Below are 16,365 nucleotides of genomic sequence, written 5' to 3' on the forward strand. Positions count from 1 at the left end.
CTAGTATTGGCTTATTAGAATCCTGCAATGCTTCCCTCCACTCATGATGATCTTTGTAAGTTATTCAGATCTAGCAGGGTGAAAGCCTGGCAACCAGAAGTTTGTCATGCACAAGTGTACCTAATCTACCAGTTTTTGTTTGCCACTTGAGAAAAGCCTTTACAGGACTTTGACCACACAGAAAACAACATTTATGCTTATACGTCACTGCAAAGACACAAGACTGTAAATGGTAGTGAAGAAAACAGACTATACAGAATGTCAGTAACAGAGAGAGAATTGTATCCCATTATTAAGAAATAAAAAGTAATTAACTCACAAATAATCCCCTTAAGATTCCTATTGCCAAAAGTAATAACTATGCTTAAGAAGCAAGTCTTTTGCCTTACCCAATAGGCCTTGAAACAATGATTTCAACTTGAGGTTCTGATTTTGATTCTAAAATAATGTTGTAAACTTCTTCATTTGTAGCTCCAGGCAAGGGTTTACCATTCCATTCTAGAACTTCATCCCCTTGAATTTAAAGAGAAGTTTATCTGATTTTCATATTATTTTATGAAGACCAAAATTTATATTTTCAAGTAACATTAAAATATTTTAAAATCATGAAAGAGCTGTTGTGAAACCTTCAGACACTTTCCTGCCAAGGTGCTTTATGGCTGGTTAGCTCCCAGTGCTTACTCTTTCACAAGGATGTTCTGTTCCTCATGCAAAACTTCATATTTGCAGTTATTAAAATTTCTTAAGTTTGTACAATTACTCAAACCTTTACCAACTACCCAAATTTTGACATTTTTTATGAGGACAAAAGGATTTTTTGTTAACTGCAAGGACTCATCCATGCTTTTTTTGTGTGCTTTAGTCCCATGCAATAGGATAAACAGACTTTCACTCATTGGAAGCATGCAAAACAATGCATTTTTTTCTGGGAAATAATTCTGGTTCTAAAGCTACTTTTAGAAATTAAAAATAGCTTTCATTAAAAAAACCAAAAAAAAACCCAGACCAGAAATAGAAAATTAGGATTTCAGCCTAAAAAGTTTAAGATCAGTGAAGACAAATTTAGTTTATGTAATTATAGTCTGAATTTAAAATCTATAAACAACTATAATAGTTGGTGCTATCAACCCCATGCATATTGATTTGGTAAGAAAGAAAAAATTAAATATGCCAAAAATGTAGAATATTGTTAGAGTCTCATCATCCTTTTTAGTTCTTTATTACTAGCTGCTTCACACAATTATCCTTAATAAAGCCATACACATTGGCATTGGAGCTTCTGGGTTCTTAAGACACTACATAGGTACTTAGCTAAAACAACACTTAGAAAGTAGCTGCTTAGAGCTATAGTAAAAATATAAACCATTAAGAAATGACTTGGAAAACCAAATGCTGTGCATAATTCACACTTCATTTAGAAGCCTGAAAAGTGCCATTAGCACAGCCATTTATTTGTAAGTGCAATATATATATCTAATAGAAATTAAATATTTTAGGACCATTTTTTTGGCTTGTTTTTCATTTTCATTTTTAACAGCTAACACTGAAAGGAACACTAATAAAATCCACTGTGTATGCAGTGTGTTGTCCTCCAGTGATGTGAATTTTGTTTGCCACAATCAGTTTAAAAAAAAATGTTTGCATTGCTTCTCTGGAGTGTAATAAGTAGCTCTTGAGCTAGCAAACAAATATTTACCAGTGTCACAGTGTCACACTGTTACCAGCATGCCTCAGGAGTGTCTTTTGTTTTGCTTATACACCCAAGCAATTGACATAATAGAATGTAGGTAACCATGGCATTTCATAACAACATTACAGTATTGTTCTGTATTTAAAAAGTATTATCATAACACAGGAAAAATGTTAGTATAAATTAAAAGTTGCATTCAATAGACCATTACGAAAAGGCACTATATTTTATATGGAACTGATTGATTTACCTGCTCTGAGATGCCCCACCACATCAGCCAAGCTACCTTTCTTCACTTTGGTAATGAAGGCACCGAGTCGTCCTAATTCCGTCATTTTTCCTCCAACAACCTAGTTAATCACAAATTTGTGAGTCTCCAAGACACAAACCAGATGTCACAAATATATAGTCTAATCAGTTTTCACATTATTTTTAAAATTACACTTGAAATGTTCATAGGCAAACCTATTGCCAATTTGGGTTTTAGAGAGGCTTAAAGACAGAAGTAATAATGAATGAAGTTGATATTCCTTTTACAGTGTATGACTAATCAATCTTATGCAGTTTGCTACATAGCTACATTTGTTGAAGAACTTCTTAATAAATAACACGAAAATGCACTTTTCACATATAATTGTCTGTCATGTATTCAAATTTAAACTGCAAGTATGCATCATTTCAAGTGTATGAAATCTCAAAATGCAGACCAACTGAATTGAAATCAATTGAAAACTTAGCAAATACACTACTATTAAATAGGGGCAACAAATTCACAAGAATGTTGACACTGGTAAAACATAGGCACTCTCATCCAACATGACAGGACAAACCAGCAACTTCTGGCTTTTGTTAAACAGAAGATAACCTGAAACCAAAGAGATCTGTTTTTGAAGATGACTACAGGATACAGAGATCAGGAACATCAGGAAAAAAACTAGTGCCCTCAAAAGGCCAGATTTTAAATAAAATACAAAGAAAATGTAGTCTTGTTAACTTGCTATCTCTTTAACTATCTTACTCTCTCCAGCCAGGTGAGGGGTTTGGATTATTTCTTTTGGTCAGGAATATCCCAGAGGAATTTTATAATAAAGTGAAACAGTAGAATAATGGTTCATTAGATATTAGTCCCCCATGCTGCAATCACAATAACTAGCAGGAGCTTTAATACCAAAAAAAGATCCAGAAGCCTATGCACCAATAATATTGTCACATGACAGTGTGTAAAATGTATCAATGATGGCCTTAGTTCATATTACATACAACTGAAAACTTGAAAAATCAAAGAGAAACTCTACAACTCTACATTTCCTATTGGAGCAACCTTTCTTTCTCACATATTCACATAGAATTGTTTGCTGGCAGCTTTGTGCTATAGACTACTAAACACTTAGAGTGAAGCTGTTTTCATCTTTTGTATTACCATGCCACATTATCTCACTTCAAGGTGGGAATATTTCAGATTTTGCATTCTTTCTGTTGTTCTCAGGTGAAACAGAAGGACACCAAATTAAATTCTATCAGTCATCTTTGTTGTTCTATAGATTTAAAAATATATGTTCAATTTCTCACGGAGTGAGAAATGCTTGAACTGGTACACTGTATTCCCCGCTAGCTTCAGAAACAGCACTCTCTTTTAAGTGTTCTGGCAATTGAGACACATGAACCTAAAAGTCTGCTAAAAATGTAAATTAGGGATTTAAATCAATTGGACAGTGTTGCAAATCTCTCAATTTTGGTGTGCTAGATTAGTTGGAATTACATTTAATACTTCTACTATGATTTAGGAGGATTTTTTGTAAATTTTTGTGTAAATATTTGGTTACTTTCTACACAGTTTCTGTTTTAAAATGGCTGTGTGGCTTTTAAACACTGACCTTGTAAGCATTTGCATCCAGATGACATTTATGTATGTGGATTGTAAGATGAATTACTTGACTAAACAAGGTGGGACTCCATTAGTGCATTGCCATGTGCAGTATACATCTTGCAGACAAGAAGCTGAATAAACATCCTTTTTAATCAAAATGGTTCAGCCCCTTTGTCACGGATAACTGAAAACTGTATAGGAGTAAATGTATTTATAGTCATAATTTATCTGTATAACTTTCAAAATTTAGCAAAAGAGAGGAATACATTTTTTGTCAAAAGACCATATGGAGAGTCCTCTGATTTAATGTGTTACACCTCTGTGTCTAAGGTCAGTGAACTTCCTTTCATCCAGCACATAAATTATGTAATACTTACTTTTAGCCCCAGTAATGCACCTGATTCTTTAGGCATGGTTGTTCTCTTGTTAAGAATAACACGCCCAATTAAGCGATCTCCCTCTTTGGAAGGCTGCCACGTTACGGGATGCTGTTAAAAAAATCAAGCAGTGGAATTAAAGAAGAGTGACCATTCTCCAGTATTTAGATGCACATGTATAAACAAGTAAAATTACTGTATCATCATGTCACAGTAGACACAAATATCCTTCTGATGTGTTACATATTGTATCTGAGTTTTCTATTATTATTTCTGTTGGACCCTGGCTATATTAAACTTTTATCCCTCTTGTAAGAAAATCTCAGCATTAAGTCTACAGATAGAATTATAATCCATTTCAAAATTCAATACAATTAAACATTTCAAAGACACCTTAAGTAATCAAATTGAATATTTACTTTTAAATTACATTACTGCAAAGAGCATTCATAAATTCTGTGTTTTAGAATAATGCATGTTATGCGTCTACCATATTATATATGGTTCATTTTATAATAAAATCAAAATTATACTTTCCAACGTAAAAAAAATCACTGATCTTTCCCAGAGAGCATCACACTCACACCTACTTTATCTGTGGTTCATAGTGAAATTAAGTGCCATGTCTATAAAGGAATTAAAAGTCAAGTTAAAATTCAGGCAATTTTACAAATACACACTTTGACAAAAATTTCTTTCTAATTTCCATTCCCTTGGCAGTCTAAAACAAATTTTCATACGATTTGTGTAGAATATTCTTTTTACAGTCAAATATCTATGTTGAACTGAAATAATTAGTAAACATTTTAACTCATATTTTACGAATCCCTATTTTTGTATTTCTTACCGAACTAATAGGGGACGTCTCCCTGCTGTGCCACGTGGCAGGATCCAGCCAGTAATAATCCAAGTCACCTGGAAGAATATGAATAGAAAGAAATGTGTAATCTCTCAAACAGAGAAAGATGTATGAATGATTACTTCTGCATGCACGAATTTTAAAGTGCAATCATTTGATGAAGCAAATACAAAACCTTTATTATGATTAAAATTAATATACCAATTTGAAAACAATATAGTGTGTTAATATAAAATAATACATATATTTGGACTTCTGCTTTTTCATGAATTGCACCTTAGAATTGGTTGTGCACACTGTCTATTTTTACCTTTGCTCAGTCCAAGAATGGACCCCAAAGCATCACATTCACAGCCCTTCTCCTCCCACCATCTCCATAAACACACAGGACTACAGCTAATGACGACACGAGAGGGAATACTCCACAAAATAGGCACTTAGCTATAGCTAAGGACAGAACAGTCAACCATGCTCTAGAATCTGCAAAGATCAATGCTGTGACAACAGGTACTATACAGAGGGAGAGGCACAAGGGCTGGTAACAGAGTACCAGAGAGAACAGCCACACAAATGCAGCAAATAGTACCAACAGCAGGTACAAGGCTGCAATCTTCTCTCTCACTTGGGACAAACTTATATGCTGTGTTCATCAAAAACAAAAGACCATTAATTACAGTGGTCTGGAAGCCATCAGCCTATCAGGACAAGGAGGGCACTTTCGGCACTGTATCTTCAATATCTTACTTCATAAAACAGATCTCTGTAAAACTACTGTTAGATGCCTGTGTTCTAGTAAGAGTAGTGATCTAGCAGAAGTCCATACAAAGCATGCAAGGGAGAAGAAGATACCTTTACATACAGAGAATTTTTTTAATTCTTTCTCTACAAATACTTAGATGCCTATTATGAAATACAAGTTGTAATATTCTCTATAACTCATTAAATCTTTAATAGCTTACCATCTACATGATCATATGCCCAAGTTTATTTTTAAACAGCATATTACTATCATATGCATAACCACATGAGGCTGTTTGCGGTTTCATTAGCTACTGCAGATCTGAAGGTTTGGAATACACATTAAATCACATTAAAGATCTTTCAGTTTTATTTTTAGGATCCTTCCTTGTGCCTTTAGAAACTTCAAAATTACAACAAACCCACAAACTACACTGACACTTACAATGCTGGCAGTAATCTCAAATCTAGGGTACAGAGCTCCCCAAATTTCACTGATGGACTCAAAACAGCGCCAAAAATCTGCATGAGCTGGCCTGCCACAGGCCATACACAACACACTTTGTCTTCTTTCAGAGTTATTTGCTCAGCAACAGAGAAATGTTCTGGAGGGAACGAATGTCAGCTCCAGCATGCACACAAAAGTATCTAAGTCCTAAAAAATATTTTTGCTCATCCCCATCTTTCCCTGCTTTTTTTTTCCTGTCTTCCTTCCTAGATTCAGCTTCTTATTCCTAGTTTCTGTGCTGGTCTTCCTTCTGATTACTGCAGATCCAAGACCATTTAAGTCATGCACCTGGTATCCTTCTCCACCAAGTCCCTGCTGCAGCAATATCCTCTCATACATCTTCTGTCTTGTCTAACCTGCCAATTTTTTCTATTCTTACCACCTACCTACCCTTTGCTGCCTTTTCTTCCCTGCCCAATTTTTTCTGTCATCTGTCTGTTTCTGTGTTTGGTGTCCTTTCTTAAGGTTCTGTATTTTAATCCCTCTTTAACCTCAAATCCTTTGATGGTAAGCTACATTCCTGCACCCTCCTTCCCACATCTAAACCTTTAGGTGTCTGTCCCTTTCCCCACTTCTGTCTGTCCCATGCTTTGCTAAATTCCAAGCCATCAGCTACATCCACAACGCCAATTCCCTCACCTTCTGCTCTCAAAAGCTGAGAGCAGGAACTGCACTGCAAATGCAGCTCTACTGAGCTGGAACAGGAATGATATGCTCAGAAGATATAAAAGTAGCTATTAAATCAAACATCTTGACTGAAAATCACTGCAAGTGGTAAGTCTACCATTTGGTGAATACTTTATAAGCTGCAAAAATATATGAACTGGGGAGAGAAAAGTACACATTCATTAAAATTCAGGATGATACAGATCACTGGCACACAAAAGTCTGGGGCAATTTACAACTATAAAAAAGATTATACAGTGTAAAATGGCAGTTAATCTATTCATAAACGCTCATCAAATAGAACATAAAAGTTAAGACACAAATAAAAAAACTCCCCAAATGGGCATAAAAAAATTTTATGCCAGCAACACTGATCCTAGAGACATCTGCAGTTCAGTACTCTGCTATATATTTGAAAATAATTTCTCCCTGGTCATCCCATGCCATTGCTGCTTCTTTGCCTAATGCTTATTTATGCCAATCTTGCACTGCTATACTCTAGAATTCACTCTTTGTATAATTGCACAAAATAACTCCACTGCAGCAGCATTATAGAGATCCAGGAATAGGTAGATAACATGCAACAAACTTAGTAAGAGCATAGCTTCAAAATTTCAGGTTTTCTCCAAAAGACAACCACCAAAATTTAAAACAAAAATCCCTAAACACAGAGAACACTTTCCATTGGTAAAAGTCATTAAAACTAACTAGTAAAATAAGAAAAATTAAGACATTATAGAGAGGAAAAAACTACTTTTGTAAGGAGCAAATAATAGCTTCATGGGTTTAAATTGCTTTTAATTACTTTCTAAACTATTCTTTAAAAACATGAACTTCAAAAATAATAAGCGCCCATGAAAATACACATATACTGTATCATTATTTTTTGTACATTACTGATGTATTTCTAAAACATATTATTAAAAACACATTTGCAGTTTTAATGTATGATTTCATTAAGACCAACCAAGTAAAACAAAGTATATATTTGTAAAACCTTATTTCCTAAGGGAATAATTCAAAAGTCATATCCTAACAGCAGGGAAATGTTTTCTACTAACATGTTGCTGCTCAATTATTTACTTTTGGATGCACACAGATACAATAATAACTTACTTAAGACACAAATGTGTTGAGCTTTTTCCATAAATCTTTTGCAGCCTTCCATCAAAATTCAAGATGGGGAGTAAAACTCTCAATAAATTATTTTTTTTTTTTTATATCTGAACTATGGTATGTGCTTTCAAAATAAAGGGAAAGCTAACTCATACCACCAAAAATCTTTTTTCTCAAAAATGCTTTGTCTTCAGCAGCATTATCCATAGCAAAAGCTAATGGTGGGGTACTGTGATTTCAAGAAAGATCCTGAAAAGCTGAGAAGTTCTGGAAAAAACAGCCTTGTCCCTCTCACAAAACCAAAACAAGGACAAAATATGAGAGAGTGTTATTGTGTATGAACAGTCATGCTGATTTCCAAAGAGTCTTGAATACTGGGGATAAATTACCCCAGGATGTCTTCCCAAATCTATCCAGACTGCATTCAGAGACTACTGATATTCAGCAAAGAATGTGCTTCAGCAATTTGCTCAAATCCATATGCGCTGCATTTGCAGGAGTTACTTAAGAAGCAGAATCTAATGATAAGTGTCAGTCAGCCCATGTTAGGCACTTAATTGACCATTAGCAGCACATACCTGCTAATTTATAGAGCAGTTCAAACAGACAACTAAGAAACTTAGACAAATATTTTTCAGAGGCTACATCTAAAATTCCTCTGCAAACTAAATACTACATCTCTCTAATTAACCCACAGAATCACAGAATGGCTTGGATTGGAAAAGTCCTTAAAGATTGTTTCAACCACATCCTCACACATCCTCCACTAGACCAGGTTTCTCCTAGCTCCATTCAGCCTGGCATTGAATACTGCTAGGGATGGGGTATCCACAACCTCCCTGGGCAACCTGTTCCAGCACCTCACCACATTCACAGTCAAGATCTTATCTAAATATACTCTTTTTCAGTTTGAAGCCATTCTCCTGTGGCCCATCACTACAATCACTTGTAAAAAGTCCTTCTGCAGGTTTTTTGTAAACCTCCTTTAGGTAGCAAAGAGCTACTAGAAAGTCTCTCCAGAGCCTCCTTCAGGATGAACAGCCCCAACTCTCTCAGCCTGTCTTAACAAGAGACATGCTTCCATCCTCTGACCATCTTCATAGCCTTCTCTGGACTCACTCCAGCAGGTCCATGTCCTTCATATGTCAGGAGCCCAGACCAAGATGGAACACTCCATGTGATATAACACCACAGTGGAGTAAAGGGACAGAATTACCTCCCTAAACCTGCTGGCCATGCTGCTTTTGAGGCAGCCCAGGATGCATCTGACTTCCCAGGCTACAAGCTGCTCATGCTGAGCTTTCATCCACCAACACCTCCCAGGATCTGCTCCTCAGGGTTGCTCTCAATAGATTCTCCACCCAGTCTGCACTTGGGGTCTGCTGATCAAATCCACATCTCTCCAGTTTAGAGGCAAGAATGCCATTAAATGGGACAGTGTCAAGTTCCTTGCACAAGTCCAGGTAGCTGATGTCACTCTTCCTTTATGCTGTAATCTCACTGTAGAAGGCAACTAAATTAGTCATGCATTATTTGCCTTTAGTGAAGCCCTGTCAGCTGTCACAAATTACCTCATTATTTTCCAGTTTCCTTAGCACAGTTTTCAGGATGATCTGATCTATGATCTTGCTGGGCACAAAGGTCAGACTGACAGGCCTGTAGTTCACAAAATATCTCCTTTTTCTCTTTTTAAAAATGAGGGCTATGTTTCCACTTTTCCAGGTAGTGGGAACCTCACCAGACTGCCACAACTTCACAAATATGATTGGTAGTGGCTTAACCACTTCATCTACTAGTTTCTTCAGGAGTGGCAGATGCATCTCGTCAGAACCCATGGACTTGTTCACCTCCCTGTTCCTTAGATGGTCTCAAACCTGATCTGCTACAGTGGGCGCTTTCTCAATCTCCCAGTTCCTGCCTTTGCCTGTGGCAGCCTGGGCAGTGGAGCACTTCACTGGAACACTTCTCAGTGAAGACTGAGGGAAAAATTCAGTACCTCAGCCTTCTCCATATTCAAGGTAATCAGGACCCTTCTTTCCTTCTGGAGAGAGGCCACTTTCTCTAGTCTTCTCATTATTACTGACACACCTATGGAAACTTTTCTTTTTGCCTTTGATGTCCCCAGCCAGATTTAATTATATCAGGGCTTTATCTTTCCGAACCTGATCCCTGGCTGTTTGGACAATCACTCTGGCGAGCTATTGTCACAGATGTGGTACATCTTACTGTTAAGCAAGAAAGTACTTCTACACCCAGGAAAGAACATTCTATCATTTTATCAGAAAAATAATTCAGTGTTTAAAAAACATATGTTTACATCATTCTAGTTTAAGTTGCTAACTAACCACATAAAGAGAATATGTGAGTACCTTGGCTTGGCAAACAGCCCTCACATTCCTGTGGCAAGTAGAGAATTCAAAACTCACATATTGGCAATTTATACAGAAAGCTTCACAAAAATGCTCATTATCTCTTAGTCTCAAACCAACCCACTCCAGATATCTACAGTTAAGAACTTAAATCCTTGCAGGACAATATCTGTCTTTTACCATCTACACAATTCCATATGACATGCTGGGTCATGCAGTTTGTGGGAAGAATGCATCACGATGTTCTGAAATTTAGGTTTTCTTTTGCAATGAAAATATACAATTTAGTTTCCTGCTGGCAAATGTCCTAAGCACTGAATATTAACATACTGTAAGACTCCAAAGTTAAAGATTAGTACACGTTAGAAGTGACAATTTATATCTATATATATATAATACTCCTATTTCAGATACAGATGTGGCACATAACTCCAAAACTAGAAAGTAGAACTGGCTTCTTGAATTGCTCCCTCAATTCATTATTTATTTAGGTATTTTCATTTAATGATGAGATATAAAATTACCTTCCCATATCTTAATTAAATTTCTGAGTAACAAAAAGCCTTTGGAAAAGGCTCTACACAGATGTATCAAGCACTAAGCTTTCAGATACAGGTAACTGACAACCTGGGCTTACTGAATACAAGCTGAAAATAAATGGTTATTCCTTACTTTTGTGTTTAGAAGACATGGACATTTCAAACTCTTTCTCATTAAAAAAAAAAACCCTTAGTTTAAAAATCTTTTTAATCTGATTGATATCTGCAAGCAAGAAATATAGAAATAATTAGACAAGGAAGTGGTGAACTTATGAAACACTATCTAGATAGTTAGGGGCACTAATATTAAAATCTAGTGAAAAGGAAAATCCATTTGACTTTTCCCCAGTTACCATGGCAAAGTTGTTCCTTTACAAGAGTTTGCAAATTCATAATTAGTTTTATTTTGTAAAGGAATAATTTTTCAGTTGGTGATTATGAAGAAATCTTTCAACGTATTCTTTTTTTTTAGCTGGACTTAAGGACAATTTTCTGTGGTCTGTTTAAAATATAGTATGAGTTTCTTATCCAGCTATTTTTATGTCATAGGTTGTGATTTGCTTTTAACTAGGTGTACAGGTCAGACATATACTTTTTTATAACGAAGTATTGCACTTGTGTTCGTTGATGAATGAAGGTTGCTCAAAAGATAGACTTGCAAAAGACCTTCCAACACAAAAAACAGCTGGGCTCATTTCCATGTTTCACAACATGGACTTCCTGAATTATTTCAGTGTTGTTTTAAGGCTTTATAAATTACTGAGAGCCAGAACTACTAATCTTGCCAAGGGAAGCTGAAAGCAAAAAATCACAACCTATCTAGTAAACTAACTAGTAAAGTTTTTAGTAACTAGTAACCTATCTAGTAAAACTGAGGATTTTTGAATGTTTCTAAAATTTTTAACATGGACACAAGCAACACAACAAGGAAGGTATTAAGTTTCCTGAATCTCTACGGAATCTTATTAACTCTCTGAGCCAAGATTACTTAGTAACTTCACTCAAACACCCAGAGCCTTCAAAAGTTCATCAACGCCTTTCCAGCTAGATTCTTATTTTTATCTGAGAGACCATCTAAACTGCTGTTCTGAGGATGTGTAAGTCTTATTGCAAGCATGTGAGTCCAAGAATATGTATGATTCACAGAGGGATGGCTCTCTAAAGCATATTCTGTAGGGTCATGACAAAGTGTGACAGACTTAGAAATGTACAATATTAAGCAAGATGCATGAACTTGCATTAATCTGAAAGTTATTTTACAGGGTTCATTAAAAATATCTTCTTGAGGATACCAGAAAAATGGTTAGCATCAGGAACATAAAACCAACAGACAAATATTTTGATTTTGATACTGTGGCATTTAAGAATTTAAGTAAAATTTTGCTAATTGTGGTCTCTGATTTTGCTGACTGGGATTGCTCTCTTTTGAGTGGAATCTAATTTTGTAGATGGATGGAAGGAGATATCCTACTAGAAATTTAGAGCCTCTCTGAATAAATTTATTCTTTCTATTTAATTCCAATTCCAGTTCAGTTTAATTGAGTTCCTGTTTCATATAGTTAACATTTTCAGTTTTGATATGAGTTCTTGAGAATATTTTTGTTCACTGTATAATTAAATTTGAAAAACGTATAGCAAGTAATCTCAAAAAGTCACATGGTCTCATAATTTTGGATACATACGTACACATAGCACCTAGCACACTAAAGGCCTGACAAATTCTTAATATTTTTTCTGCTGCTCTGAAAGAATTCCCAGCACTTCAAATACACCATGCTGTTCTTCAGCATAACACAATTCTTTTTACAGTGGGTTGGTTTAGGTCTTTTCCCCTATCTTTTGTGCACATTAAATCAATTGAGTAGGTGTTGATTGCAAAAACAGGTAGTATTTCCATTTTGGTCTCCTTTGGTATTTTTCCTCAGAGTTTTAAAAATCTGAAGTTTAGTTTTTTTTTTATTTTAGTATTTGTTAAAAACTGATTTATTAACAAATTATCATTGAAAATCAAAGCTGAAAATAAACTCTCCCCAAACCCCAGGCTGTTTCTGTACTGCCAATAGGTAGAAATTTTAACAAGGATGAAGGAAGAAAAAAAACGTAAGGCTGTAAAGCAGCAGCCCACACCTTAGAAGCCCCATGGATATAACACCCAGTTATACCAGTGCCCTGGTAGAACACACTGCAAATAAGGTGCCAAAACAGGCAATGCCCAGAGAAACTTATTTGAACACACATTTTCTACTACTGTGTGGAAAGAAGAAAGGCATTTCTGCTCAGATACAGAAGCAAATGGTGTTTACAGACATGCTGATAGAAACAACAGCAAATGAAAGCAAAGCTTCTCATTATCCAAAGGACCAGGGGAAGGGAGAAAGACAGTGAACCTTTCTGTTGTCCAACATATGCACACAAACCTGCAAACCTGCACAAGATACTTGAGAAATAACAAGATTCTATTTCATAATCTTGTTATCCATAATTTCATCTTCATGAAAACTGGAGGAGATAATTAATAATCTAATGTAAAAGAAAGTCTGAGAATGGGAAGAAAAAAAAGGCTCTTGGTTCCTCTGGGCTTCAGGACTGTAGAAGGAAATACAGCAGATGAAATTCTCTAATTAAAGAGAAAAGAATTTCAGCAGTGCCATGATGGGGTCATATTCTGGAAGATCAAATTAGGAATATTAAGCCTTGTGAGAATTTGTTTTGGTTTCTTTTTTTTCTTTATTTGGTCTTTTTTTGTGTTTTTGTTGTTATTGTTTCTTTTTGCTCTGGGTTTTTAAATTATCATTCATGAGTAGCCTCAATTACGCTGCATTAGAAGATAATGAGAGGTTTTGTTTCTCCAGTTCAGAGGGGAATACTGCAGGGACAATCTCTGGAGTGCACTCTGAGAGATCACTGACACTAATAAAGCAACGAGCCAAAGATCTTTGGAGTTTTGCTTCCTACCAGTAGGGAGGAAATAGTTGAGAATGTGAACATGAATAAACTTCATAGTCTTCAAAAAGGGAGCAAAGCCGAACAGAAAAAAAGCCAAAAACCTTACTACAAAAAATAAAAATAAAAAAAAAATCCTGTTGCCAAACAACCAAAGCAAAACACTCCAACCTTAGAGAAAATAAGGAAGCAGCCACAACATCAAAAGGAGTCCAGCAATCATGGAACCATTTAAGAAATAATACCAACATTATTACCAACATTAGAAGCAGAACCAGGCCAATTCAGAAGAGGGAGAAACGCAGTCAGACTGACCAATTAAATCATTAATGTTTTATTTTCTGGAAGAATCACAGTTCCCTCTGAGTGTGTAACTTACAGTGATTGAGTAGCAGGAAGCACACAATACAAAATCAGAAACACAAAATATAATGCAAACAGCACTGTATGCAAAAACAACTGAGATAATTCAGCAACTCTTTAGTTGCACTACCACTTAGAATGTAGTACCAAGTAGTAGCCAATCTAGAATACTATGTAAAGAGTCTGCTACTATTTGGCTCTATCAGAAGATCTCAAATGCATCCAGTTGAGCAGGATTTTTGTTTGTGAACATGCCATGTTAAGAGTCACACCAGAAAAAGTGTCTAGCATAAGGTGAAAACTTATTTAGAAAATAATATTCTAAATATATTCTAACCATAATCAGCTAAAATTGGTAACAAATACCCCCCAAAGTGACTACTTTAATCGGGGTCCATAGTGTTTGTCTGGACCACAGTAATAGTCAACACCCACATTACTGTTCCATGTAATAAAACAGAAACATATAAGACTCCTAAGTGACTTGACCCCAAGGACAAAGGAATGGCTTTTTATAAGAAGCCAGCACCAGACTTCAAAGCTACCCTGACAAACTAGGAAAAAAAAACCTGTAAATAAGAGGATAAGGCTCAGAGTAGACAAGAAAATGGCTCCACACTCAGACCAGGATAAACAAGTGTAGAAACAGGGAGAAATCCACCAGTTGAGAGCTCGCAGTGCAGAAGATGATGAGGTGGATATAACTGATCTCAATGGTAACAGGAGAGGATGGCATACAAACCTGGCTGCTGCTGGAAAACCACAGTCCTTGCCCTTTGGAAGTTACAGGGTTGGCCAGAGGCCAAGACTCCAGTGCCTTTCCTACTTTTGCTACAAAAATACCTCCAAAGGTCATACCGGTGAGGAACTTAATATATTGTTGTTCATTTCAGGGACTTTATTTTGCTTAATTGTCCATCATGGTTTGTCTTTTGGGCAGCCTTGCACTTAACCAATACCCTGACATAAGAGCTGACCTTGAGGGAAGCTCATTCTCTCAGGTTCTGTCCTTGCAGCACACAGTTCAAATTTCAGAGAGGAATATTTAGGATACTGAATTGTCATTATGGGGGAGAGATGATATAAATTTCATGGACAGACAGCTATAGATAGGCTGGTTAAATAGTCCATTATATCTCTGTAGTCAGGGGGTGTGGGGCTCACGGTGATTTTAAAGAATCTTTTGCATCTCCCAGGTCCATGCTATCCCAAAGGCTGGAGACCAAACTGCTGCTGTTTGTCCACTGCCCACAGCACAGCCTCGAACCACCACAACACAGGATGTCTGTATTTCTCAATCCCAATCCTATTTCACCTTCTTCACCTACTTTTGCCAAGATGTGCAAGAGACCTCTGGAATGCAGCTTAAAGCCATACGTACAGTGAATGGCTTGAAGAAGAAACAGGGATTTAGCTTCTTTATAAACAATAAACAACTTTTGAAGCATGAGAGAGTGCAAGGCTTTGACCTTAGCCAAAGGTATTCTCCAGTCTTATCCTGTAGACTCCATGCAGAGCGAAGGCTGACCATTGTCTCTCCCATCCTCAGCATTTTGTCTTCCTGATACTCCTCCTGCTGTTTCTGCTCCATCTCTGTTTTGACTGCTATTCAAACACATTTTCTCCAATGCATCCCTCAATATTCTGCCCTGAATAAACTCTAATTTGCCTCTAAACTCTGTTGAAATTAGATTTCTAACATATATGTCTTAAAATACAGTATCTAAAACATTGCTTTCAAGAGGATAAAACCTCTTTCATGACTTATTTTAACTTACATCTTTAGGATTAATTCTTCTACTGAAAAAACTACTTTTCAAAATCAATATTTATAGACAGTGTTATCAACTACCTAGATGTAGGATTTTAAAGGTATTTGTTATTCTCAACACACTGCATAATCCCCACAGAACCTGCAACAGTGAATCCTTCCTCTCACTTTCCCCTGTGATCCTTCAGTGGTTTAGCTAAGGACCTTGTTTCAAATACAAAAGGGAAAAGCTGATGTCCTTCCCTGAGCAGAAAGTGCAATGCATCAACATTATCATGCAGAAATAATGTAAAAAATAACCAGAACTGTACATTTATTATAACCCATATATTATTATAACCATACTGAATCTTATGCTAAAAAAAACATATTTTTATTCTACGTATGTATTTTTCCCCCTAAATGATGTGCAAAAAAGAAAAGTAACAGAATCACATTCCATTCTGAACTTTTTAAAGCTCCTAATAGAGTAATTCAGGAGATCAAGGACTTGCCAATTGTCTTCTCCCAAAAATAAATAATACACAGAAATGTTCAATTGTTTCCTGAAGTAAATTTC

General features: G+C 36.0%; 1 protein-coding gene across 23 annotated transcripts in view; it reads right to left on the reverse strand.

Moving 5' to 3' along the window:
* Positions 1 to 16,365, reverse strand: part of RIMS1 (regulating synaptic membrane exocytosis 1) — a 299,841-nt gene that overhangs the window by 119,618 nt on the left and 163,858 nt on the right. For all 23 annotated transcript variants that reach the window (XM_088053101.1, XM_088053091.1, XM_088053111.1 and 20 more), the window contains exons 6-9: positions 4,782 to 4,849; positions 3,935 to 4,045; positions 1,941 to 2,040; positions 390 to 513 (exon numbers count right to left, since the gene is read on the reverse strand). In XM_088053101.1, coding sequence (XP_087909227.1) covers positions 390 to 513; positions 1,941 to 2,040; positions 3,935 to 4,045; positions 4,782 to 4,849 — 403 coding nt within the window. The remainder of the gene's footprint in view (positions 1 to 389; positions 514 to 1,940; positions 2,041 to 3,934; positions 4,046 to 4,781; positions 4,850 to 16,365) is intronic.

The sequence above is a fragment of the Pseudopodoces humilis genome, chromosome 3, assembly GCF_049639895.1.
Source record: "Pseudopodoces humilis isolate 2021_Gansu_Grassland_sample_001 chromosome 3, ASM4963989v1, whole genome shotgun sequence".
In the NCBI taxonomy this organism is placed as follows: Eukaryota; Metazoa; Chordata; class Aves; order Passeriformes; family Paridae; genus Pseudopodoces; species Pseudopodoces humilis.